Consider the following 26,839-nt stretch of genomic DNA (forward strand, 5'->3'; position numbering starts at 1 on the left):
AAAAACTGATAGCAGCTCACGAAACAAGAACTCCGGATTATCTAACTATGCAATGCAAGGGGGAGAACGCGCTTTCGGTGGGAAACGCCAACAGCCCTTTTCCTTTGCAAATGCTTATCACAGACTTTGCCCTGGTGCTCGGCGGCCCTGAAAGTCCCACCTTCCCTGATATTTCCACCTGGAAAACCTGCCGCTTTCCYCTACAGTCGCAGGTACCGCTCTCCCCACCTGCGTACAAACCTCAGGTTATCTTGCAAAGGTAATTTTTTTAAAATAAAGAGTATATGCACATATAGACGCACAGGAACAGAAAATCCAAAAAGAGAAAGGATGTAGCGAGAAAGGGCGCGCTTCTAAACCCGATCAGCAAGGATCGCCATCACAGCAGGTCCCGGGGGGAAATATTCAAAGGGTCARTTTAGCCGTGGGAGAGGATTAGCAGACGCAAAGTCAAGTGAGGAAACTCTTCCTCCYCCCCCGGCGGAGCCACCTGCGGGTTCGCGGCCCGTGCCCGCCGTCGGGGGCCCGTGTCCGCCGTCGGGGCTGGGGTTTGCCACCGGGGGCTCCCGCTCGCCGGGGGCTGCTGTAACCTTTCCTTGCAGGAGTTGCCTTCCCCCTTCCACCCACAGAACCGCGCGCGGGGGGGTGCACACACTGCCCGCGAAAGTGGGTTTCGGCCGTGTGATTTCAAATGAAAGCTGCAGAGCAAAACAACAGCTTTGGGGGTCAGAATTTCTGCTATGTCTCGGGRCAGACGGCAGAGCTAACAGGACCCTCTCAAATGCTCTGGTTGCTTGAACACAACTCAGAAATCAAGTATTCCTGTAGGTGGCACTGGTACTAGGTGTTGTAGAAGCAAACGCAGAGATGGAGAAAATTGCCTAGAAATTCCCAATTGGTTCCTATAATTTAATGCAGAACAATAGAGGTATTTTTTTCATTTACTCCAAATTCATGTAACGTGTGACAAATGAAAACCCGATTGCTTTATTAGAACAAAATATGCTTTTAAAATCCGGCCCTCTGTAGCTTTATGGCCTGGTACACGAGAATTGTCTATTTYCCTATATGTCATTAAACAAATCCTAGTGCAAAGAGAAATTAACCCAGCACCGCTCGTTCGAGTCAAATGTTTGCACCAGGAAAGCCCTAATGAGACACTGTCTGGTTTCCAGAGGAGCTGCTAAGAACAAGTGGCGGCAAAGTTATTAAACCTGCCCGAGCAACTAACACATCATTAAGCAAGTCCTCCCCAAGCCTCCCAAACTGGATGTGAATATTCCGGCGAGAAAGGTGGAGGGCGCAGGGCGGCRGCCGGGCCGGGCGGGCRCTCCCACGGGTGGGAGCCCCGCGTGGGAAGGRCAGCACGGGGTCACCGCTCTGCTCCTTTCGGCACCTCCGTACGTCTTTTTCATCTGTTCATGTGCCTGCAGCTTGCTGCAGGGAAGTGCGGGCTCGTGTCTTCACTGAAGAGGATTTGCTGGAGGGGACGGAACGGGGGACGCGAAACTTTTTCGCTCCAGCCGGGAGGCTGAGAAAAATCCGACATTGCAAGTCTACTTTCTAACGAGTGAAAYGGACCTTCCCTGCTCCTTCAGGGCAAGACCTTGCAGCAACAAAAAGGAAAAATATTTACTATTTAGTATTTTTTTTTCAGGRGGCTGTATCCTACCCAAAGTACCTGGCATTCAGAAGATAGCACAGGGGAGGCTGCCTTGGTTTCGTGGAATCTATCGTTTCCCTTCTGGTTTCSGGGTCTGCCATCAGCGACGCGACTCTAAGATCCAGCTACATGTTGCAGCGTAAGAGTGCAGGAAATGGTCAGACATGGCTTGTTTGCATCTGATGAAGCTCCGAAAAACAAAACTTCGTCCTATTACGCTTCCATGCTCTGGCCTGTCCCTGATGGCAAACCGTTTCCCGAAAGTTGAAATGTCCCTACACACACACACACACACACACACACACACACACAGGCACTGTCCCCCGCATCCCAGGACTGTCTGAGGACGGGACAAAATCTGAAGTTCTTTCCTGGGTGTTTCGGAATTGTTGCGAATATTTCCACGCACGGCTGAATCTTATATTCACTGAATTAATGCAAAATATCTCCCCTCTCTTTCGCACACGCGTGCAGGCAACGTGTGCGAACACAAACGTCTAGGCGTTTGCTTTCATTGAGCTAAAATAAGGCCCTGGGCAGCACCAACGGGAAAGATACGGTATCTACCAGGKAAGGCTCGACAACATGTCCCGGGACCATTCCCAGGACATCTTCTTCCCCCGAGGGAGGGAGGACAGATGGCACACGGGGGCTGCCTCTGCAGCAGGCAGGGAGCCGGGGGTGGCCAAGGGGCTCGGGGGGGCTGCGGGAGGGCGGCAGTTCCCGCCCGCAGCCACAGGCTGGCTGAAGGGAGCATCTTCCTCCGGGAAAATCTCCCCTTCCCTCCAGAGCCGCCTCCAGGCGAGGATCTGCCAGGCACGTTTTGAAGKGAGTCTGTTCACGGCTGCAGAGAAGGGTGAAGGCACCGCGGGGCCGGCCAGCACCTGCCCTCGGTGGCAAGGTGTCCGCGCCGAAGCTGCGCTGTTTTGTCGCATGGCAGCCACATGCGACAGGCCCCTTGTTCCTGCATTTAGTTCCTTACGTATCTCGCAGAAAAACGCGAACCGTCCCGGGAGATCCCGGGGGATCCGGTGCCCCAGAACGCTCTGTGCAAAATAAAAGCCCCATTTCGAARCGTGGTGGGTCTCGAACCCACCACCCCGGGATCGGCCACCTCCAAAGGGCGGCAGAGCCCCCTCACCTCGCCCCGTCTCGGAGGGCTCCAAGGGTCTCCGCGCTTGCCGTGAGACCCGCTCTGAGCGCTCACTCCTCCGCGCAGCGGGTGCGCGGGTACAGCAGCCCTCCCGGGCGCGGCCCCGCCGCCCCTCCGCGCTCCTCCAAGCTCTGCCGCCGCCGCACCGGACCCGCGCCCTGCCCGCATCAGCCTGCAGAAGTCCTGCCACCACCTGCACGGGGGACCTTTGCCTTCCGGAAGGGTCACAGCGAAGCTTTTTGCTCACAAAATACAGCGCCGCACGAGCATCCTTCTGCCGTAACAGCTCCTTAGTACTCTCTTCCCCCCCCCCCAACACACACACGGGGAAAGGAGAGCGGTTTAGCTTCCTTCAAAAAAAAAAATCATTAAAAATCAGCAGCTTCAAAGAGGGGTTGGAAAAGAGGTGTGTGTGCGTCACGTTTTATTTGGCGGATTCCTTCCTTCAGCGGGAGAGCAGAGGAAGCTGGAGATCAGCGAGGCACTAAATCACGCCGAGCTTCTACCGAGAYCCTGGCAGGCCCTCGCGGAGGAGAGGCTCTCCCTGAAGGCGATGCGCGGAGACAGGAGCTGTCTGCGGAAAACACGCCGACGTGAGCGTCCCGCCGCGGCCAGGCAAGCACCGGGCAGCGCCGGCGCTGAACCCCTAACAGCCGGGGCCGGGGCTCAGCCGCGCTGCTCCGCGCTGCCGCCGCGCAGGAGAGGGGAGGGGAGAGCTGGGAGCCCGGCGCTGAGCTTGCCCGAGGCCGCTTCTCTTTCGGCCCCGTGCGCTCCGCGCCGCGGTGGGAGCGCGCTGCGCTGCGCGGCCGCCCGCGGAGCGGAGCGGGGCCCCGCTGCCCGGTGCCGCCACGCGTGCCCTTCCCGGGGGGAGGCAGCCCCTGCCCCGCTCCCCCACACCCCCGTCCCCTGCAATTCTTTAATTCTTCCGTACCTGAAAAAATTAATCTTTTTGCCAGGCAGGTCAGAAGCGATCAAGAGGCTGTTGTATATTATAATGTTTTCATACTCCTCTCGGCTCCCCCTGCCCTCTACCGACTCACTGTAGATGTGACCTTTGGTATTTCAGCCCACACTCAGCAGTTGAATGGAAACAAGTTGAGCACGTTCACTTCTGATAAACATTATCCTTAAACCACCAGAGACCCGAGYAGAGTAAACGAGCTTTTCCGACAGGACCACATCAGGAACACACATTGAGAAAGGGGAAGAAACCGAAGAGCCGGGAGATCAGAGGCGGGCTCGRGGGTGGAGGGGTGGGAGAGGGAAGGAGGGGGAACGGACAGGTTGGAGGACACGGCGGGGGGGACGGAAAAGGACACGACCGTGGCCGCAGTCGGCGCAGATGGGAAGAGAAGCAGCGCGGGGAGGGCGAGGCGAGCAGCGGCGGGGCGAGGGCATCGGCAGGAGCCGGGCCGGGGGCGGCCGGGGGCGGCCGCGGCTCCGCGGAGGGGGCAGTTTTGAAAGGGACTCGTCTGGCGACAATATTTCGGCCAGAAGCATGCTGTTAGACGAGGTCGGAAGTTTTAGGGACGCGCGCTCCCCTTCGCTGTTACGTTATTTTACATAATTCACCCAAGGACGCGCTGGATCCGCGTCCCACTAGCTCCGCACCTCCTCCCTCACAACCCCCTGACCGAAGCAGGTCAACCCCAAACGGCCAAAGGGGCTCGCTGGCTCCCGCAAACGCCCCCCGGGCCACGGCGTTCGCCCCTGGCGAGGGGGTGGTTTTATCAAGGTTTTACCAGTCACACCACGATTTACGAGTGCGATATTCTAAACGTGCGATTCACATTTTGGAGGGGGAAAAAAGGCACAGAAATTCCACATTAAAAAGTTGGTTTTGGATCCATGTGGAGGAATCAAAAGGATCCGCCGATATTCCAATCCAATAAAGTCATGCCTGCGAAGGGACCGCGATCGCCTTCTTTACACCGCCAAAAGTCTGCGGCACGCCATTAATTTCTGGGCGATTTTCTGTAGTATCCTACTTATCCCTAATTGTGTACATTCACTGAGATACATGCAGGCTCTGACATCCATCTCAATTCATTTGATTTTTATAAAAATATTCCTTACAAATATTTCACTTAAAATAATATTCATGCAGGCTTCGTACACTTCAGAGACATGCAATTTATATTTCACTCGCCGTATTTCGTGCGCTCCAGTCAACATCTTACTTATTTTCATTTTTATTGCATTTATAGAGCCCGTTTTTTTCGAGACTCGATTAAAAAAAAAAAAAAAAGAAAAAAGCTCTCAGAACATTCGAAAGAAAAACACGATAAATTCCTGGTCGGAGCTGAGCCTATGATCTCTGTGTGTAACATGATGTATGTGGGATGTATGTAAGGGTAACACACACAAGCTGGCAGATCAGGATTCGTACGCCTAATGCCAAACCAAACACGTATCACTCCCTTGCACATACACAAACACACCATGACCCACACGTACTTTAATTCCTACCAGCTTTGTCTGTTTTTCTTTTAACTGTTAATATGTAGCAGTGTCTCTGACAAAGGTTGAAATCGGCTGCAAGGCGTTGACATTTTACAGTTAAACACAGTGCCATATCTTATATGGGGATTAAAAGAAGACCCGAGATGGTCCTTACTTGGACGGCCGGGGAACATCAGCAGCCCCGTGGCCAGGCACCGCGACCTCCCGTCCGCCTGCTCCCGGTGCAGGCGAAACTGCAGCTGATTTCGCGACCTGTTTGTGGTTCCCGTCGAAAATAACTTAACTTCCACCGCTCATAAGCCTCTCTTGCACCAACCCGTGAAATATTCGTTAGTGGAAAAGTGCTTTATTTACAGATTACAATAAGGCGACGGCAAACAAATAGGAATTTCTCTGCACTGTCTGCAAAATGCATTTAGGGAAACCGTGCGTGATTCAGGACGTCGTTATTTCCTTCTGTAACAGCGCCGGGGAGGGAAATCGCTAGTTTTTTGTTTGTTTGTTTGTTTTGGTTTTTGTTTTTTTTTGGCTACATGTCTCGACAATCGCTCCCAGCGTGTCCCCCCCACCTAGTCCCTTCTCCCAGCCAGGGGCTGCAAAGGCCGCGGCGCCGCCGCCGCGGGGGCCGCACGGCGGTGCTCGGCGCTGCGCGCTGCCCGCCGGGGCACGACGGGGCGCCGCGGCCGGGAGCACAGCGGGCCTCCGCGGGCCTCCGCGGGCTGCTGCGCCGCCGGAGCGCTCGCCCCGGGCAGCGCAGCCCCGGCGCTGACTGCACTTTCCGTGCAACTTACCGCCAGGCAGGTATTAAATAGCGATTCCCATTGTACTGGGGACCCAGGTGCCGAGCACGCCGGCAAGCGGGAGCGGAAGGGCCGCCAGGCTGCGGCTGTCTGTCATCTCCCCCGGCCATTGGGAGGGCGGCGGGGCCGCCCCCGGGGCGGGCTCGGCTGAGCGATGGGCTGCGGCGCCCGGCCCAGCCCAGCCCTGCCCACGGTGCCCCGAGGTTGAAATGCAGAACTCAAGGCTCTCTCGTCGGGAAGCGGTTTTCCTCGTAGCCCTTTTCCCCTCGCGCCCTTGCTGCCTGGCGGGCGCGGAGCGGAGAGGCGCGGGGGCCGGGAGGGCGGGCGGCGGCGGCGAGCGCGGCGCCGGGGCGGGCGGTGCGGCCGGGCCCTAGGGCGGCCCCGGAGGTGTCCTGCCCGGAGGAATGGGTAAGTGGCTGCAAGCGGCGGCTGGGCTCAAGTGCTGTCAAGAGAGAGCGAGCACCCGTGCGCCGTCATGTGCCGCCGCGGCTCCCTTATTGACTTTGCTCGTGTTCCTACAACTTGTAAGAACACGTTAAGGGTCAGGAGCGGGGAACAGCGAGAGCTAATGACTGCTTGGTTTATTATTGATGTTATTAGGCGAGTACGAGGGAGGATGGCAGCCGAGCGGGTGKCTGGAGCCTGTGGCACGTTGTATATTATTCCTGACATCGATCTGAGCAGTTAACTTTTTAGCACGTTTGTTTTACAGCCTGGTGTAATTGTGCTGTTAAGCTAGAGGCGCTAACAGCACCAGGAAAGGTCTTTAAAAAGCCAGTCGCCACCAGTCGCTCGGAAGCACCGCGTTGCCCTTGCCTCTCCCAAGACCTAGCAGAATTTCCTCGACTGCTTTTCCTTTCCCTCCCTCCCCCACCTCTTTGAAAAACGTTTTTCTTTTCTTCGTCTTTTCTTTATTTTCCTTTTCCTGTGGCAATAAAGCTGGCTCGTCTGGTGGGGCGATCTCATTTTTCATCTCTGGAATGTGCTTTTTGGAATATGCTTGATGCACAGTGCGGAGAGCTTTGACATTCGTTGCTATTTTTTTTTAATTTGGGGAGTATCCCATTATTTGAAAAAGGTGTGCAGAGAGGTGATGATGGGGGGGGGGGTCTCCGAGCTGTGACATCTGCCTTTTAATGACGGCTGGTTCGGACGCCCCCTCGGACCCACTAGCGTGCCCAACGGGTGTGTTTGTGTGTTTGCTTGCAGAACCTGCCTTCGGGGAAGTGAACCAGCTCGGGGGGGTGTTTGTCAACGGGAGACCCCTGCCCAATGCCATCAGGCTCCGGATTGTGGAACTGGCGCAACTGGGTATCAGACCGTGTGACATCAGCCGGCAACTGCGCGTTTCCCACGGCTGTGTCAGCAAAATCCTGGCTCGCTACAACGAGACCGGCTCCATCCTACCGGGGGCTATCGGAGGCAGCAAGCCTCGCGTGACCACCCCCACGGTGGTGAAACATATCCGGACCTACAAACAAAGGGACCCGGGCATCTTCGCCTGGGAGATCCGGGATCGCCTGCTGGCTGACGGCGTGTGTGACAAGTACAACGTGCCGTCGGTCAGCTCCATCAGCCGCATCCTCCGGAACAAAATCGGGAACCTGTCTCAGCAGGCTCACTACGAGTCCTACAAGCAGCACCAGCCGCCCCCGCAGCCGGCTCTGCCCTACAACCACATCTACTCCTACCCCAGCCCCATCGCCGCGGCCGGCGCCAAGGGGCCCACGCCGCCCGGGGTGCCCGCCGTCCCCAGCGCCATGGCCATGCCCCGCACCTGGCCCTCCTCCCACTCGGTGACCGACATCCTGGGCATCCGCTCCATCACCGACCAAGGTGAGACGGGCGGAGCGGGGCCGCGGCGGCGGCGAGGCGGGGCCGCGGGGGCTCGACCTCGCCGGCTCGCAGGGAGGGTTCCCCGGTGTGCCGGGAGAGACCTGCAGACCCGCTGTGGTTGGGCTCTTCTCCCTCTCATTCCCCACCTCCTGGCCCGAGCTTGGCGCTGAAGTTCCTGGCCAACGTGCCTCGGGCAGATCAGAGGYCCCGGGGATGGGCTGCAGGTTTAGCCGCCAATGCTAAAAGCCGGGCGTCCCAATGGCGTTTGCCCCTAGACGTGGCACCTTCGGCTTTGGGAACCGGCCCGAGAGGGGCGGCCCCGCGGCCGGGCTGCGCTCAGGCCCGGCGCGGCACGGCMCGGCCCGGCGCGGCGCTCCCGGCGCGGCCGCGCTCCAGCCCCGGGAACCTCCCCGGCCTTACCGAGAAGTCCATGCTCTCTAGTTTTCGTAATCAGGCCAAATTTACCCAGACAGGAAGTTCAAATGTCACCTAATTGCTTTCATTCTTGATACTTTATTTTCCTCCGAAGTGGTGGTCCAGGGAAACGAAACCCTGAAGATTTGCTTCTTTTATCCTTTCCACCTTCTTTCTGCTACTCCGGCTGGAAACCGTGTCGCCTCTCCCAGCCGCAAAGAAAGGGACATTTTTTCCATTTCGGTCTCTGCCAGTGAACTAACAGTGAATGTGGTTAAAACAACAGTCTAAAATAACCTTCGCCTGCAGCGATCTCTGTGTCCCACTCTTCCCTCCCAATTAGCAGAAGGGGCGGGGGGGGGGCTGATTTCTGTTTTCATTGCATTTTTAACGGCAAAAATCCAGTTCCAGTAGCAAATTGCTGCTCAATATAAATTGCTTCTTTATGCATTGCAAAGTACTTATCTTTTTTCACTGAAAAAAGTTATTTTTTTCAAGCAAAATATATACGTACTTACACACAAAAAATACATACATACATAAATATATATGTATACACGAACAAAAGTGTTTGGGAGCCGAGTTTAGAACATACACGCCTGGCAGGCTGTGCTCTATGCCAGGGAGAGGTAGTGTTGGAAATGAACATTACCGAGAATGAGAACATTACAATTACATGAGAAATGGAGAGGTTTTTAGMGAGTTCCTCTTTTATTAGCACCACATTGGCAGGCAGGCCTCCGTCGCTGCTGAGATATCTTTCCCCGTGTCTCAAACCTCGAGAGCTGCAAACGTCTTTCTGCATTGTAAAATCTCGCCCCCCCCGCCGCCTTCCCCCTTCCCAGGGCAGAGCTGGGGCTGCTGAGCAGCCGATGCCGCAGATGGGGGCTGCTCGCCCTTGATTTATAGGACAAACTGACCTTGCTGACATGGAAAGGAAGCCCCTATTCATGGGAAAGTGTGAGATCAGCAGAAAAGGGCGCTCGCCGAGAGAGCTCAGCTTCTTAAGACAACTTCAGACTGGTGCCTTTCTCCGGCCTCGGCCAGGGGCCGAGCGAGGCGGCGGCGCGGGGAAGCGGCGGCCCCCGGCGGCTCCGCGGCCCCGCGGGCTCTTCCGCGGCCGGGCGCGGCGGCCGAGCCCCCCCGCTGCCCTCCCGGCTCCCCGGCGGTGCCCGCGGAATTTGCCTGGTGTTCCCGAGGCGCGGCTGATGCGCCTGGAAAGGGCTGGAATTCTCTTTCTCTCTTCCCCCCTTTCCTCCCCCTTTTCTTTCTTTCTTTCTTTTTTCTTTTTTTTTTCCTTTTTTTTCATTTTATTTTTTTTTCTCAGAGAGTAGTTTGGAGCCTGGTTCATTTCCCAGCCGTGTCGGGTTCTCTCAAACAGGGGACAGCGTTTAACCTCGCACACGCACACACATACACGCGAGGCGATTCACGTAAATCCACSTCGGGACGCCCCGGGGGGACAGGGGGAGGCAAGTGCCGGGGGTGATGAGGGGGCAGCTCTGCCCTGCCAGCGCTGCGACGCCGCCAGCAGCGACATCAGCCAGCTCTGGGCTTTGCTGGCCATTTGCTTCGCCTTCCCATCACCTGGATGGAAGCAAAGCGAAGGGAAAAGCCCATTTTCTCCGGGGGTCCCCGACGGCGCGGTGCGGGGGGCGAAGGAGAGAGTCTAACCCGCCTGCCCCGCTGTGTTCCCCGGCAGTGAGCGACACGTCGCCCTACCCCAGCCCCAAGGTGGAGGAGTGGAGCAGCCTGGGCCGGAACAGCTTCCCCGCCGCGGCCCAGCACGCCGTGAACGGGCTGGAGAAGAGCTCGCTGGAGCAGGAGGCCAAGTACAGCCAGGTAAAGAGAGAGCGAGCGGCGGGCGGGGACGCGACGGGGCGGCCCGGCCTTCCTCCCCCTCGGGCTTTGCCCTGCAAAGGAGCCCGCAAGGGGAGGCGACGCCTGCCAGGAGCCTCGCTCCCTCCTTCCCTGCGCTCCCTCAGCGCAAACAGCGCCCTGGGCCCCCCCCAGCCCCCGGCCTCGCTGGTGCCCGGCAGCGCCGGCAGCGGAGCCCCCGCCGCTCCTCGCCGCCGGCGCTGCTCTCCCCCGGCCCAGCCCGACTAGCAGACACCCGAGAAGCGCCGAGCACCTGCAGCCTGCCCGCGGGGCCGCCCCGAGCGCCGCCGCCGCGGCCCCCGAGCCCGCGGTGCGGAGCGGAGCGGTGCGGAGCGGGGCCCGGCCCGGCCCGGCCCGGCCCGACTCGGCCTCCCCCTGGGCCGCTGCCCCGCGCTGCCACCGCCGTCCTTCACACCGCGCTTTGCCCTGTCCGCAGCGAGCACTGTAGGCAGGGGAATAATTTGAAAATGAGGCGTAATTGCTTCCTACATTAAGTATTTTTAAACGCTTAAGTAGACTGTGAATTTCCTACATTTTAATTGCAACACAATATAACTGTTACTTAATAAATCTCTGTCTACGTCTTTGTACTTGCTAACCAAATCCCATGCCAGGAGACAAGCTGTAACAGATTTGACTGTTGCTCGTTGGGAGAGCACAGGATTTGAGAACGTTTCCATGCAATGGAAACAAATTTCTAAACGTAGCAGAGGATCTACATTCACCTCCCTGCAATTCATTTCTTATACTCGTAATTAATTCAGGGAAAAACTACAGTCTCTATTTAGCATGTTCACATTCAAGAGCAGAGTTTTTGGACAAGTTTGCTGAAGTTCTGTGACTGGTTCTTGATTCCGGGGTGAAGGGAGTTCTGTATCTGAAATTTGGTGCTCAGAATAGCTGAACTAGAGCCTTTCAAAATCAAGACGTTGAGCTCAAATTGAGCAAATGCTTTCGAAAAGGTGAACAAGGCAGCATAGGAAACGCTGTAGGCCCCAAACATGAACAACCGTTTTATTACCTGTAACATCTTGCAAACCATGTGCAGGCCTTAATGGTATCCTATTTGTTTCCCATTACATTCCCACTATTATCCCTGTATTACTCTGTTCACTTCCGATTACAAATAATGTGTTATGTAGTATAGCCATTACTGCAAAGTGGAAGATAGAATTAGGTTTAGAATTAGAACTAATATTTAACTTTCCATGCTTTTCTTTAAAAACGAGACAAATAACGTGTTAGCAATCTTACTAAAAATTAAGGAAATATCTTGCCATGATCCTGCAAAGAACAGCTGCGTGGCCACATTGTCTTAAGTTCCAGTCTGGGCCTTGTGCACACATATAACTTTCAGAAGTGAATAATTCTGCTGCAAGTATTCACAGGATCTGGCTCATAAATTATAAACTATTAGCTCTGTTAGAATCACATCTGCCTTAGCAGAATTTTGAGGAATAATGTTATATAAGTTGGATTATTTTCAATGCTAGTGTTGGAAACTTTTTTTCCCTGTTTTTAGCTTGTTTTGTTCTTTCAATATTTATACTTTCATCATAATTTATCACTGTTTTGCCATCAATAATAGTTTTATTTCAAAGTTTAATTTGGCCTAAAAGATTGCCTGATACATGTAATTTAAGCATATGGATTATTTAAAAATGGAGTAAATTAATATTAATAAAATGGTATTAATTTATCAAAATACATTGCATAAGGATTTTAAAAAGGCAAGAAAGATAAAAGGTATTTTTCAAAAATATCATTTTCTGAACTGTGCACACTAAAAAATGATACAGAAGTAATTCCCACTCCACTCAAAAAAAATAGTAAGTATAATCAATATTTGACTTTGGAAATTTCTAATGCATAGACCAGGCTATTCACACAGTATTCAGGCTTGCTTATCAGAGAATTCATTCACACGTACATTGTTTGCTTAATGGCTCATAAGTATACTTGCTAATTTAGAATATACTCAAAGACAATAAATGTCAAATAAAAACGTGAAAATGTGGTTTTCTTCAATTTTCACAAGATTCTTGTAGCGAAAAGAGTTGTTGTTCCMACAAGGTGCAAAGTGAAATTCGTAAGCTGAATTGTTGCTGCACGTAGAACTGGCTTGGTAGTTTGCTGGTCTCTGAAGCTCGGTGCGGCTGTTTGACATTCTCTGCCAACTAAGCCTGACCGAAAGCCTCCGATGTGCCCTTGGACCTTTCCGTAGTCTCTTGCAATGTGTACTGCTTTGGATGTAAATAGATGAGCAGGGGACAGCAGAGAACATTGGTTCGTTTGTCCGGATCCAGCAAACGGGTATCTGGAATGGTGGAATAGAGGGAAGCCACGGTCGTGGTTTACGTGCCAGGAGGACTGCGGGGAAACAGGCTCTGTCTGCGCTTCGGGGTAAATGCTGTTTTCCTCATCTCCTCTATGCCAAGCTCATTATAAAATTCTGGTCTTAAGAAGGCTAACACCAGAGGTCCCCCAGAAAAGAGAAGTGACTCCTCTCTAATACTTGACTCCACTTCCACGTCCGTGTAGCCAAAGCCTGCACCGGGAGCGGAGCAGCAGGGAATCGAGCCCGTGTGCTTCGCGCAGGCTTTCCGATTTTGCAACAGGAGCAGAGGGAGCACGCCGTGAGGCGCAGCAGCAAAGGGCTTCGTGGGGGCCGCAGGGAAAACGGCTGCTGCTAACGTATATTTATAGATGTTTCTAACTCAGCTGTGCATTTTAAGCATCAGCGACGTTCAAGAATACAGGTTCACCTTTCACAGTCTGCAGGTAGCTCCAGAGCTAATAGATGCCTGGAGGTCTTGTTCCTCCAGCCTTAGTTGTGGAAGATAATATTCTACTTCTCTAGAAATCCCCCAGAAACTCCCTCTGCATGAGAAAACCTAGAAAAATTGAGCCCAAAGAACAAGGTCTTCTATACTTTTCAACTATTTTTATTTGCTCCGTCCTTTTAAACTATATACCTTTGTTTTAACACACCAGATTTGCCTTTTTTTCAGGCAAAACTCTTAACAAACTCCCACACTCGCCAGCAGCAACGGAGGCTAATCTCAGACCAGTTCAAACGGCTGCATGTCACTCCTTACCCCACACACCAGCGGGAACTCTGCCTGCCAGGGAAAGGAGGCAGCAAAACTTCGTATTTTTGCCTAAGCAATATGTTGTCACACTCATTTAGCGCAAAGTTGAACGTAGAACCTTTTTTTTTCTTTTTTTTTTTTCTTTAAGTATTATTAATTTCCTCATTCCTCTGGGACCTTTGCTTGCAAAGTTGTCCTGTATTTGGGATTTAGGAGTTTGAAAGCTTTGCCTGGCAGACTGTGATTTTGTACCGAAAGTTCCACAGGAAATCACAGAGATGCCTTGTAAAGTTTCTATTCAGTTTTAATTACCTGATGTCCCCTGTTGTCATTTATACGTAAGCAATTGCATTATATTTTCCCAGTGCATCATTTGCACGCATTTCTCTAGTCAAACAGCTTGGCAAACAGAGGAGCAGTGAATCAGGGAGGCTGAAAAGGAAAATGGATTTTTCTGAGAACGTGACAGTTTTGGGTCATACACATTTTGTTCAGAGCTCAGTTACAYTGCAGTGTTTATACCTAGGGGCACGTGCAGTGTGGTGTTGGGGGAAAGGCCTCTACACATAACTATATTCCTAATACAAAAGATGAATATTCAAAGTATTTTATGTGTGACAGTTGCATTAAAAATAACTAACTGAAATCACTGCAGAGCTAAAATACAGGCTCATTTGTACTCTGCATTTGAAATGAAAACATATAATAAATATGTATCATATTTAAAATGCACTTTTCAGACACCTCATGCTTGTGACTTTCTGTACTAATGACATGGATGTACAGACTGAAAGAACTACAGTGCACGTTTACATGCATGTGAAAATGCAGAGGATCTGACACAGCCCCACATGATTTGCTGAGGGGCAGATAGCTTTGGATTTTTTTTTTTTTCAGAATTATTTTCTGTGTGCATTGCAGGAAGCAGATGTGCACGTTGCCAAAGGGAGCTGATACTTATTGATAGGAAGAAAGCTGGTAACTTAGCAGGCAGCTCTTGCAAGCTTGCTCTTGGAAACGATGAGCTGTTCGGAGGACTGATCCCAAACCCACYGGAGCTGCTGAAAGCACTCCTCCTAATTAAAAGAGGCTTGTGAACATGATTTGAATGAAGTTGTCCTCTGACAAGTTGGACAGACCCCAAAGTAGCAACTGCTTCACCCTTGTCTTGGCAAAACTTCATCAGCTGTTTGTGGCCTGACTTTTCAGCTTTGCTGGTCTCTGGTTGCCTTCTGATTAGGAGATCATGAGCTCCATGTGCTTATAGCATAAAAGGGAAGGCTCCATTTTAGGGCAAGTGATTGCAAATAATTGTGGGTGCAATTCTGGACAATTACAATTGCACAGAAAATGTAGGCAAAGTAAATATTTAAGTTCCTGATCTTTGATTGTAGGTGAACAATGAATTGTATATGTGGTGGCCAAAGCATCAGTAATTGTTTTCATCTGCTATTYTTAGAACCCACAAGATACGGTAACTTTTCTGAGAGTCAATGAAAATTTAGCCTTAAATGTCACAGCCAATTAAATGACTCTCCTACATAGAGTATTGCAAAATTTCACTAGTTGGTTACTTTTGTGGCATCCTATATTCTAATTCACTGTTCAGACAGTTAGACTCCTATTACRGGGCTGTGCTAAATTCATCTGTGATAATGGTCCAGATGTTTTCCTCCACACTCATACCTGGGGGGATGCTGAAGAGAGGTGCATATTGGCTTTCTTGCCATATTACCTTGCAGAAATCTTAGCTGAGTCCCTGTCTGGTGCAAGGGTTCAAACCTTTGCTTGAGGATGATCTAGTTCTGTGTTAGGCTGCTCAGGATCTCTGGACCTGTGCCTTTTATTTAAGTAGTCACCAAAGCGGCTTCCTCAAGGTCTAGGTGTCCATGTCATTGCATGTTGTGGGTGAGGGGCATGAGCTGATCCCACTACCTGCACCCGATTCCTTCCCAGGTGATCTGGATGGCACCCCATTCGAACCCCATTTGTGAGACCTGCCTCTTACTGGCCACCTGCTTCCACGGCCAAAACACAGTGCCCTGCCCACCAATCCACATGGCTTCAGGGCACTCCACCCGGATGAAACTAATAAAGAAAGTCAGAGAGGTGAGTGAATGGTACCGTGACACTCAGACCACACTCTGAGCACCCTCTGCTCAAAGGCCCCCGGCAGGCCGGGAGCTCCGTTCAGACAACCAGGATGATGGACTGAAAAGCAGCAGGTGGGAGATTCCTATCACAGTCAAGGAGCAGGGCATCAGAAGCATGGGAATTAGGTAGGACTCGATCTGTTCAGTCTTCTGGTGCTTGCAGTGGAGTGGAAAATAGACAAAGACTGTGTGGTACGTTTGGATTTATGGCTGTTGAGGCAATTCATCAGCTCTTAGGGATTGCCTATGTGCCTAGTCAAATGGTGATGACCATCCAGTAATCAGTGCACTGTGATTTCACCCTCATTAGCTTGTCAGCCTCCCTGTAACCGCCTCTGCGGCACTGGAGATCCATCACAGCACAGGGAACACCGTTTGGCTCTGCTTTGGGAGGACAAAATGGGGATTTCACTGATTTGACCCCATGTTTGTGCAACTTRTAGCTGTCAGGATCTGTTTGAGGTCTTTCTGTCTTTGCCTCTTTCCACCAACCTCAGTTTTATTTAAATAACTCTATATTTAAGTGAGTATTAACATGTTAAATATATCATATTAAGGGTGTGTTTTCTGTAGAACCTTTTGCTAAGCACATCGTATTTTAACCATCAGTGTAGGAAGAACAAACGTTTATTCCTTGCAGTATATTTGCTTGTGTCACGTCTCTGGGCGACCCCAGATCTTGCCCRAACAACCAGGGTGAATTACTGTGGAAATCCGCTCTGGAACGAYGGCGAGCTGTTGCTAGCTCCCAGCCAGGGGGGTCTGCTCACCTGGCCCGGCTTTCCCCAGCGCTCCCCTTTCCTTCCAGCAAACGCGACGTGTCGGTCCAAGAAACGTTCACCCTCCCGTGCCCTCGGGGCGCTTCGGTTTAGAGCGACCGCCGCCGGCCTTGACTCGCTCCTTTCAGTCCTACCTCTCTTTCCCGCTGCCGTTTCTGTAGCGTATTCCTCGGTCTGGTTTTATCTGTTTAGGTCTTTAGGAAAGAGGTTTTTAAACTGTTGTTTCTGTTGTAGTTTGTTTTGATAAAGATGTAAAATGCCTCTGGCTCCTTTAGGGAAGGRTTGGTGATGGTGTGTAAATTCAAGCTATTATTGTTACCCAAAATGGATTTTTATTTCCCCTGAAGAGGCTGAGATTTAGAATTTGATAAGCAAATGTAATTAAGAGTGATCCCGCTGCATGTTGCAGCTATAGCTAAAACACTCAATTGATACTATCTGATTTCTGTGTTATTCAGTGCAGCTGGGGATGCCTAGGAGTAAAGGAAACAACTTTTAAGTTAATAAAGAAATGCATTAAACAGAGTATGGGATCTGATCATTATTAAGAGAATGAACCTTATTTTAGAAGGAAGTAGTGTGTCTCATGCGGTACTCTGTAATTCAAGAACCTGAATTTAGTGAGAGGAAAAATGCCTGTAAAGAAAATGACATCGAAGTAAGAGAGATTTGATGAATCAGGATGGTTAACTAATTAATATTCCAATCTCAAAGCACTTAAGCATGCAAGTAATTCCATTTTAGAAGTAAAACTTCAAAATGTGCTTGATTCAAGAGATTGCCACTCTCCATTCTTCCTTGAAAATGAAAACATGTATTTTGAAGCAACTCCCTACCTACCACAAAATGTCCCCCCTTCTGTGCAAGGTCTTTTGGACATTGAAATCATTTGATGAAAATGCCTCAGTTTTTCAGAGTTTAGTCTATTGTATTATGATTTGGGGAAGTTAAGGGAAACTGGAAGTGGGAACATGCTCAGTAGAAGAAATTCATTCATGTAATGATATATATATGATATATATATGATAATAAAYTGTGAAAATGCTTTTGGATTAAATTTTTGTAGGATTTTAAAAATCAGCAAAAACTTGTCTGTGGGATCAACTCTGTTATTCCCATACATCTTGTTCTCTTAGCAATTTCGTTGAAATTTTCTTTAAAAAATTAATGAAGAGTGTTATCATAAACTGGAGAAACTTGCTCAGTGCTCACTTTGGTACACCTGTATTCCTTAGGTAACTCTGATTTTCCTGTGTAGCCTGTTAATTCTAGCAGAACACTGATACGAATGAGTGTTTGTAGGATCATGTAATTTTTCCCATTGATGCTGAAGGTCTGAATAGCAGCTTCAGAATTCAGCTCTAATTTAGTTAACTGCAATCTCCATCTAAATAGTATTTAAACTTATTCATTTTTAAAAGGTTAAAATAAACATAGGTGTATTAATTACCTCTTTAGGTAATGCCATTTTCCTAAATGAGGTTTCCATTACATGCTGGCTGCCGATGTTTTACTTGGAAAATTTGTTTACTCTTCCCMCGGGATCCCGTATGTTGGTTTGATTTATAAATCGTATTTAACCTCCAATTAAAAAAAGAGAGATTTAGCATGTTTGCTCCCTTTATGTTTGTAGTTTGCGTTTGATTGCTCCTAGTCGTGTTACCATAACCTTTTTGACTCGTTATGTGCACATCGCTGGGAACATTAGACATCCTCTGGGTGTTTAAGGCAGTTTGCTCTTCTGACTGACGGACTAGATCTTCAGCTCTGCTCCCTGCTGTGCTTTTTCCCTTGTTGTGGAAAAAATGACTTCTCCAGTAGCTGCTACTTGACTGTTTTCAGTACATTTGATGCACATTCAGCGTTTCCAGAAATTGTTTAAGCTTTTCACTTTGAAAAATGCGCAGCGAGAGAGTGGCCGTTTGTGGAGCTACGGTGGCGTTCCCGTAACTAGAGCTGCTGCCGGCGCTCCATTTAGCTGGAGAGCTGCTGCTGCCAGCAGCTTCGCTGTGATACCTCCGCAGGTTTGTTTAGTTTGCTTTTGGGGGGAGGCACTGTGCTGGAGATTAAAGGCAGTCCCGGCTGATCCAGGGACAGGAAGGATTCATTTCATCCACGCCAGTGTTAGAGTTGAGAAATACGAATTAAACAGCAGCCGTGTTCGTGAGAGGTGTGCTCCTGAAGACCTGACACAGGCTAAGCCTCTGCTGATTCCAGCAGGGGAATTTGGTCTCGGTCACTGTCCAAGCTCATTAGTGTTGTTGAACTAGGGTATTTGATCTTGAAGCCAATGTTGTTTCTCCAGAAACACTTTTTTTCCACAGATGTTTAAAATACTTCTACAAAACATAAACTCTAAGAATCTTAATCTATATAATAAAATATTGTAACAACTACAGTTCARTGGTCTAGTGATTCAAATAATTCATTCAAAATAAGAGGAATCGTTTTTATGGACACTTACTTTAGAGTTAGCTTATGCAGTTGAGGTGGTATCCACATGTGGAGTCAAATTTGCTCTTGTTTATATTCATGTCCCACCTGAAATGAGAATATTCATGTTATTGCAATTCATAGTAACCAACCTAAATGCAGATTCATGATTTTTAATGTTATTTCTGAAAATATTTGAGTGAATCTGTGTCCTTTTATGAAATATTTCAAAGCCAAATGGGAAGGGACCACAGGGACAGGCTCTAATTCTGGTACTCAGGGTGCACACGTCTAGCAAACAAAAGGAGGAGGAGGAAAAGTAGAGAGTAGGATGGAATCRAACAAAATAATATCAGTCAATTACAAGATGGAATCTGAATTCATAGCACAATGCCTGAAAGCAGAGTTTTCCTACTGTTTTCCAAGATATTAACATGGCCAAGGCAGAAAAAAAAATCCGAGAGTCTGTCAGATGTGGATTGTTTGGGAAGTTTGTTCAGAAAGTTTGTAACTTGTCTCCTCTTAAAACACAAGAGAGAGGCTGAAGCTCCTACACTGGTGTTGCCCTCATAGCAGAAGTGTGAGTGGGTGGGGGTTAATCTCTGGCTTGGAGAGGAGCTGTTTTGACTTCTAGGAGACTAAAAAGCTAATGGAGACTAAAAAGCTAATGGAAAGTATCTGTTCCAAAGACAGTCCCACCTAAGCTTGGTTCTAGACTTGCTTTCCATCCTCCCCCACCCCCAGCAAGAGGATGGAAAGAAAGCTTCCTCCATGAAACCGCCAACTCCATGCCCAAAGTCCCAAACAGATTGAAAAAAACAATTACACCAAAAGCCCCCCTCACTTAGGGTTTTACCGAAGAGCGTCTATAACTAGAAACTCCCTCCATCAAAACTACCTGAGCTTTCACTGCTGAAAACAGATGTAGCCCATTTGTTTCTGCAGCATGTTTTTAAATTGCATAGCGTGAGATTTTCTGCCCCCTTGGCTTTGACTTCTGGCCTGGTATTCCTTTCRCCTGTCCTGGGGGGTATCAGCAGCGACCCGGGAGAGTGACGCCAGATAAAACCTCCGAGCCTGACCAGGCTGCTGCTGATTTGCAGGTAGCTTTGTGAGAACATGTTTAACCAAATTTACAAATCACTGGAAAGTTGTGGTTTCTAGATATGGAACACAACTCTGAAATTTGGAAATACTTTTTTGCATCAGTTGTTTTAAAACATTGATAGAGGCAGCAATTCAAAGCAAATATTTCCCTCTGGTCTTTGTAGAAACTGGACAGTGAGTACTTTCAGACAGGAACCCTTATCWTTTGCACAGCAGAGGCTCTCATTCAGTTAGAACTTCATGTTTATTTGTTTGTTTTAAAAATTAAATTTYCCTGAAAAAGCAATGGTTTAAATTAAGAAAAATATTTATAAAATTTAAAAACAAAGTTCAAGAAATTCTGCACTTAAGTTTTGAGAGTTCATAAACATCGTGGGGGTTCTTGCGCTCCTAATTATGAATGTTTAGATTTTAGTGTTTGTTTCCTCTGATTGAAATACTGCAGGATGAATTGTTTATCTAGTATATACAYGAATGTGGAATTTAAGYCCTTCCATCTATTTTAAGTGAATGTCACGTTTGTAAAAAGTGCCAGATTGACCGACAAGATTCAAGCTCTCTGATAACCTACACATTGTACCCAAAGCTGATTAGAAGCAAAGACTCTAGCAGCTAAAATTTTGGGGTTGAACCCTTCACTGGTGAAAATCAGACTACTGAGTTTATTTCTGTAGCCATCCCCTCTAGGTTAAATTCTGACCGGAGAAGGTCTCTGACTACCGAGCTGATAGGGCTCAAACGTCCCCTGAAGCAGAAGATGCTCCGGGCCAGGCCAGTCCTTGCACAGCCCAGTGGCACCTGCTCTGCCGGAATTCAAATCATCACGGTTTTGCCTGGTAAAGCTTGGAGCACTGGAACTGAAATAAGACCAATTCATTTAACCAGTGCGGCAGAGAGTTGCTTTCAAGTGCTGGTGGCCCAGGACAGGTCAGAGCTGGTGGTTGCTGCCAAAGGGCTCCACATCCTGGCAAGATCTTTATCGCATTCAAAATAGTTAGATAGCACGAAAACATCAGTTATCACGGTTGCAGCTTAAGGAAGAGGAGCAGAATAAAAGGATTGTTCTGATCATTATAATCAGGAAATGAATTTTTTTACATTACACACTTGCAAAAACTGGTGAGTCTTGAGCCAAATCTCACCTGTTTCATAAATAGGAACCCAAGCAGTACATTCAGTATAATTCAGCAATAAACTAGGACTTCTGTAGGAATTATAGTCCAGATCTTTTATTTTATTTAGTGGCACAAGATCATACTAAGGAAGGCCACATAACAGTAAATGAAAGATGAAAATATATTTTTGGGCATAAATATGTACTGATAATATCTGACGTGTTGACGTGCGCTGTTCAGGAAACCACATCAACCATGCAAAGTGGTCAGTCGTGGAGCTCCGGTCTTGGAGAAACCTTTAGTGGCTTTGGCTGTGCCAGCTGCAGGAGGCCAGGACATGGGTCACGTCCTGTCGTGCCAGCGTCCAGGTGATGTGTTGGCACATTTCCTGGCACCGTCCTGGCCGGTGTCCATGCGTTAGCCTCTGCGCRGGCGTGTAGCCAGGGATGGCACAGCCCAGGAACCCTCCCACCAGGCTGTAYGGACAAGGCAGAGGGGAGGTCACCCATAAGGCTGGGCCTGGTGTGATCTTCAGGGCRGAAGAATTGGCCCTGGTTGGTTTTATTTACTTGTATAGACACGGCCATCAGCTCCAGGGACTTTTTGCCTGGACACAAAATTTAGGATTGGACATAACAGGAAATCATTTCTGAGGCCCCAAAGCTGCCTTCCTCGAGGAGAGCACTACCCACATACTCTTGGCAGAGTGGGGTAGCTTGGCAATGGTATTGCATCAGGCAGTATTTTGACTTGGCATGAAGCAGCGTGATGAGTGTCTTTGAAGGATTCATTTGTAGTCTAAGCACTTACTCTTTCCTCAAATGAGACGTTGTTAGAGCATCTGCCCCTTCCTAAAGAGCTCTAAGAGGAAGCACCAGTGCTTGGAGAGCGTCCGACTGCCAGCAGTCTGTACAGCATATGGGAAACGTTTTCATTCCTGTAGCAAACAAGGAGCCTGGCTCTTCCTAGAGCTACGTGTGGTGGAGGGCGAGCGGCGACAACGCGGGGGCTGGAGGGCACGAGCCCCCTCTTCAGATGAGGGGTGATCCGTGCAAAAGGGAGCGCAGCCAGAGGCTCACCTCACATGAAGGGTCCTAGTTTTTGGTACATTCAATCAAAAAATTTCCTTCTGATCAAAGAAGTATATTAATTTGCAGTACAATTATCCGAGGGTTTGTATTAATTGGTACTGCTGACACCGACACTTAGGGCTGAGGCTAAAGCATAATTCTGAGTCASAGTAGGGGTTGCGTAACTGCAGTTGAAGGTCAGGTCACATATTTGGATTTTCAAAAGAATAAGGCAAGTTTAGCTTCAGCAAACAGTTTATGGATTTGGAAGGGCGATCACGCTGCTGCTGCTGTATGTTTTGTATTAATTACTGTGCTCATTTGCGGCCCCGCGCTGTCTCCTGCTGGGTTAGATTGCTGTCCACATTTACGCTGATTCCAAGGCAATGAGAATGGCCCGAGCGGCCAGTCCAGCCACTGGAACTGTGAGTTATGCTGGTAGGACACACCTGAGCCCATAAGCAGTTTATGGAGATACATATTTGAAATTCAGGCAGGTGCAATACAGACAGGAAGGCAACAAGGGAGATTTGTTAATGTTATGTGAAGTTTTAGCAGGAACAGAAGTCTTTTTCCTTTTTCAACTCTGCACCACACAGATTGGGTCCAGTTTCTTCAGGTGATTAAGCCTCTCTAGGAAAAATGCTGATACTATGTGATTTACTAAACTGATACCTCTTCCTTCATACTCAAATAGAAAGCCTTCTTTCTGGGGAAAAAAAATCACCACATATCCTAAAACATAAACACTACGCAAATCAAAACTTGAGCAAGATAAATGATCTTGTTTTGTACCTGTTCTGCCGAAGAAGCATTTACAGGGTGTGAAATAAACCACAGAACTTTTTTATTTAAATAAGGAGTCATTCATTGTGAAATCCTGCYGTGGTAGACTGAAGGACTCTCCTTTCTTTATTTGAATAGCAACCCTCCTCCTCAGCAGGACCTAGGAAGGAMGGACCTAGGAAAATAGTTTGCAGAAAAGGACCCAGCCCTGTATTTGTTTCGCGCACGGAAGTCTCATTGAAACCAAAAGAGGCTCTGAGCAAAGAGCATGTGCAAGGTTATATCCCCAAGCAGCTAGAAAACAGATTTTAAAAGACCTGGTCAGTAAGAATAGGATAGTTCTGACTCATTCTCTGAGCAAACAGTTGCCAACGGGTTTAAGCTGTTCCCACCCCCCGGCTGCTCGTTACCTTTCTGCTTGGGGTTCGCAGCGGTGGCAGGAGGAGCCGTGTCCTCCTCTGCCCGCCCCGGCCCGAGGGACCGGTCGGGCGCCCCGTGGGGCCATTTCTCCTGCYGCTGCGGTGGCCGTGGTCACTGCACGCGCGTCTTGACCTGCCGCAGTGCCTCCCGCTGCGGCCGCGTGCCCGGGCCCAGCCGCAGCGGCCAGTGTCCCATGCAAAATTTGGGAAAGGCCGGTGAGTATTCCAGCACCTTCCCCCCCTCCAACCCGATGTGTGGGACTCGCTGCCAGAGGCTGGAGGTGCTCGGAGAAGGAGGCATTTCACCCATCTCCAGCAGCTCTCAGACGTAACAACTAGGTGCAACCACAGGCTGGAGGAGCCTCTGAACAACGGGCTGCTGGAAGGGGTGGCCGTACCGGGGAGGGCTTGGTGGTGCCTCCCCGCTTTGGGTGCGTGGTCCYTGGCCATCAGCTACCTGCCCTGCCAAAGCCAGGCACCCGTGCCCGCGCTGGTGCAGGGCAGCTGGTCTGGAGGTCAAGGCGCCAAGGGATGCTGCATGAGACTCTGCAGAAACCCTCCTCCTGCCGCCGTGCCCCGGCCCTGGGGCACGCGGGCAGGTCCTTCCCCAGCAGACCCGCTGTGTCCTTCCCTCTCAGGAACATCTCTCCCTTCCCTTCCAGGCACCCAACGGTCTCTCGGCCGTCGGCAGTTTTGTTTCAGCGCCGGCCATGCCTCCTTACGCCACGCCGGCCCAGGTGTCACCTTACATGACGTACGGCGCTGCCCCGTCGGGCTACATGGCAAGCCACGGCTGGCAGCACGCCGGAGGCACGCCGCTCCCGCCGCCCGGCTGCGACATCCCCGCCTCGCTGGCGTTCAAGGGCGTGCAGGCGGCCAGGGAAGGCAGCCACTCGCTCGCCGCCTCGGCGCTCTGATGCAGGAGCCGCCCCGCGGGCTGCGCCTTCCCGTGCCGCCGGCGTCGGGCGCTTCTCCGAGGGATTTTCCTCCCGGCAGACTTGGGGGATCGAGAGGGTTGAAAACGGCCGCCTGGACCCGAGGGAAGCGCGTTGTTGCCCTTGCACTGCTCGAGGAAAGACCTTGCGTCCCTCAAAGGGCTCCTGGGACCTTGTCTGACTCTTCCCTGGTAAAACCACACGTATTTATTCTTGATCATCACAGACTTTGAAAATGTGCAATTGTTATTAAGATTTGTGTTTTTTTTTTTTTTTAAAAAAAAATCAATAAAGGAAAATCATCACCGAATATCCCGCTACGCCTCAGCTCAGCAAAGGCGACCACGCGCAGGGCGCCTGCCGCTCGCASCCGTCTCTGGAGAGCGAAGCTTCGGGCCGCGACGTTATGCAACGCACCGCTACTAAGAGATTACCTTTTTGGTCTCTTTTTGTTGTTGTTGTTGCGTTTTTGGTAATCACAGATAGAACCGAGGCGTTACGCAGGTCCTGGACCCTTCTGGCATTTCGTTACAAAAGCAGTAGTATCTTTGTATTTTTATGCGTTTGTAAATATAGGCTTTTGACAGCATTTGTTTTCACCTCCCAGTACGTTTCTGCTTGTCTTTTTCCYTTTTCTTTTGGGAGTTAAAAGCTGACTTTCTAGCTGTTTTCCATGCCTTTGCACTGTGGGCTGATGGCCTCAGACGATGGGGTGTAGGTGGTGGTGGTGGTGGGGGGTTTCCATCGTATTTTCGTGCCTACAGCGGAGGCTCCAGCATCTCGTGGGTCGCAGCAGAGGACTCCAGCACRGAAACGCAGCCCAGTACCGACCTCCCGGCGGCACGAAACACGACGCCGAGGGGGGTGAGCGCCGCCCCAACGTGCGAACCGCCGAGCAAAGCGCCGCCGGCGCGGAGGGTGCGCAGAGACGCCAAAAAAACCTACGCACGTTAGCAAAACCACTGTGAAACGCAGCTGTGCTCCCTTTGGCRGCCCACTCGCGTTCGCCATTTACAGTCCCCAAATTATGTTGTAATTCTTCTTYTTTTAAAGAAGCAGCTGTCTCTCAATTTTTGCTATAATGCCTGTAAAATATGGACCTTGGTAAAGTTTACATTGTTGTTCTGAAGTATTTTTTTTTCCCCTTATAGGTATACTGGTGGTGGTGCTACAAACACAGACATTATTTAATATTAACTAACTCCCTTTCTCCATTTCTGTATCCAGTGGCAAGTACTCTGTCCCAGTTTTTATTAGAGAGCTAATATTTTGATCTYTGGAAATTTTTCTGTTTTCCTTGGGCAATAATAAAGTTCTGAATATTATTCTAGAATGCTTTCCACCTGCTGCAGGTATGTTCGTAATATGAACGTGGGAAAAAAATCTCAATGGTGTGACATTTCATATCCTTCATAGAATATTAATATATTGTGTATTTTTATAGCTCTTGTGCAATAACTTGAATTACGTCATTAGAGATAATTAAGAAAGGAGAAAACTTCATTCTTCAAATACTGCGCTACCTGCCTGTCGTACTAGACACCCGTTCAGGGGGAAGGTAAAATGCAGCCCTCTCTYTCTGGATTTCCAGCTTTTGGCACTGAGATATCTGTGAGCAAATTTTCATAATGATACAAATAACCAGTACAAATATACATACCGTATACGGTATCCATACGGCATACGGATCCACTGAAATACAGGTGGACTCACCCAGCCGTTGCCACATTTGCTTTTTGCATTAAAAAAATAGCTGAATGAACAGTACTTCTGCAAAGGACACAGTTATTGTATTAGAGCCCTCCGGAAAGACATCTCCTCTTGGAGCTGATCCTATATTCTTAAGTCTCAGTGTAGCAGAGGAATTCAGCAGCTGCTTAGCTTTAATGAGATGCTTCAACCATTGCTATTCGGTAGGACACTTTTTAAAGAACCTGTTTGCAACTACTGGATGCGATGAAATGTATGTGCACGCAGGTGCGTTTCCACGCTGCTGTATCGGCAGTGGTGGGACTGGCGTTGWTCTGCCTTTACGCAGCTGTAGCTGAAATAAGGCGAGGGTCCCTCCAGCCTTACTGCYGCGCAGGAGAAATTGGTTCAGTTCTAGAGAAGCTCTGCTGAAAAATAACATGGGAAAAAAAAAAAAAAGGATAGGGAAAAAAATCATCCATAAATAAATGATTTAGCTGGCAACTGGATTTTAGCTTTCAGCGTAGCTGTTAGACTGGGTTATGGAACTATTGAATGAGTAAGTCCACTTATTTTTAGCTGCACGTAACACAAGYAACATACGTCAAAGAAATAAAAAAGAAAATAGAAGCCTTCAAAAGCAGAGGTTTTTGAGCTCCAGGGATTCACAAGCCTGTAACAAAATGTGCCTATGTTAAAAGTCTTGAACATTTTCCTGAGCAACGAGACCTCATTTCTGGAATAGAAGTCATCTTTTCTGAGACTCTGACGAGACACTAGTGGGTTTTGGAAGGATAGTTAGCGAGACAGATGCTTAGCTCGTATGAGTTGCTTGAATTATCCAGCAAACACCACCTTACCCCGGGTGGGGAGTCGGGGGCTCCGTGCAGGGAGTGTTTCTCAGAGGGAGTGAAGGTACCTGACCTCGGCTCTTGCTGAACTGCCCGCGTTTGGCTCTTTTTTTTGTGACTTTTCATTTTTTTTCCGCCTGATGTAAAATTAGCATGCAGAACGCTCCTTTGCCCGAGGACTTCTCGTACTGTTCACACTCATG

At 49.5% G+C, this 26,839-nt stretch overlaps 2 protein-coding genes across 4 annotated transcripts in view; one reads left to right on the forward strand and one right to left on the reverse strand.

The window, feature by feature from the left end:
- Positions 1 to 6,429: 6,429 nt before the first annotated feature.
- On the forward strand, positions 6,430 to 24,082 carry PAX9 (paired box 9). Of its 2 annotated transcripts, XM_085301709.1 has the most exons (5): positions 6,430 to 6,487; positions 7,289 to 7,915; positions 10,032 to 10,171; positions 15,256 to 15,408; positions 23,824 to 24,082. In XM_085301709.1, the coding sequence occupies exons 1-5, from the start codon at positions 6,484 to 6,486 to the stop codon at positions 24,076 to 24,078; spliced, it is 1,179 nt and encodes a 392-aa protein (XP_085157835.1). In that variant the 5' UTR covers positions 6,430 to 6,483; the 3' UTR covers positions 24,079 to 24,082. The 2 variants fall into 2 exon arrangements, with proteins under 2 accessions (XP_085157835.1, XP_085157836.1); XM_085301710.1 differs by lacking the exon at positions 15,256 to 15,408.
- Positions 24,083 to 25,792: 1,710 nt separating this feature from the next.
- The window catches only part of SLC25A21 (solute carrier family 25 member 21), a 242,065-nt gene continuing 241,018 nt past the window's right edge, over positions 25,793 to 26,839 (reverse strand). For both annotated transcript variants that reach the window (XM_085301716.1, XM_085301715.1), the window contains exon 10: positions 25,793 to 26,210. In XM_085301716.1, coding sequence (XP_085157842.1) covers positions 26,200 to 26,210 — 11 coding nt within the window. In that variant the 3' untranslated portion in view covers positions 25,793 to 26,199. The remainder of the gene's footprint in view (positions 26,211 to 26,839) is intronic.

The sequence above is a fragment of the Rhea americana genome, unplaced genomic scaffold (genome assembly GCF_003343005.1).
Source record: "Rhea americana isolate MKP2758 unplaced genomic scaffold, rheAme1 scaffold_18, whole genome shotgun sequence".
Lineage (NCBI taxonomy): Eukaryota > Metazoa > Chordata > Aves > Rheiformes > Rheidae > Rhea > Rhea americana.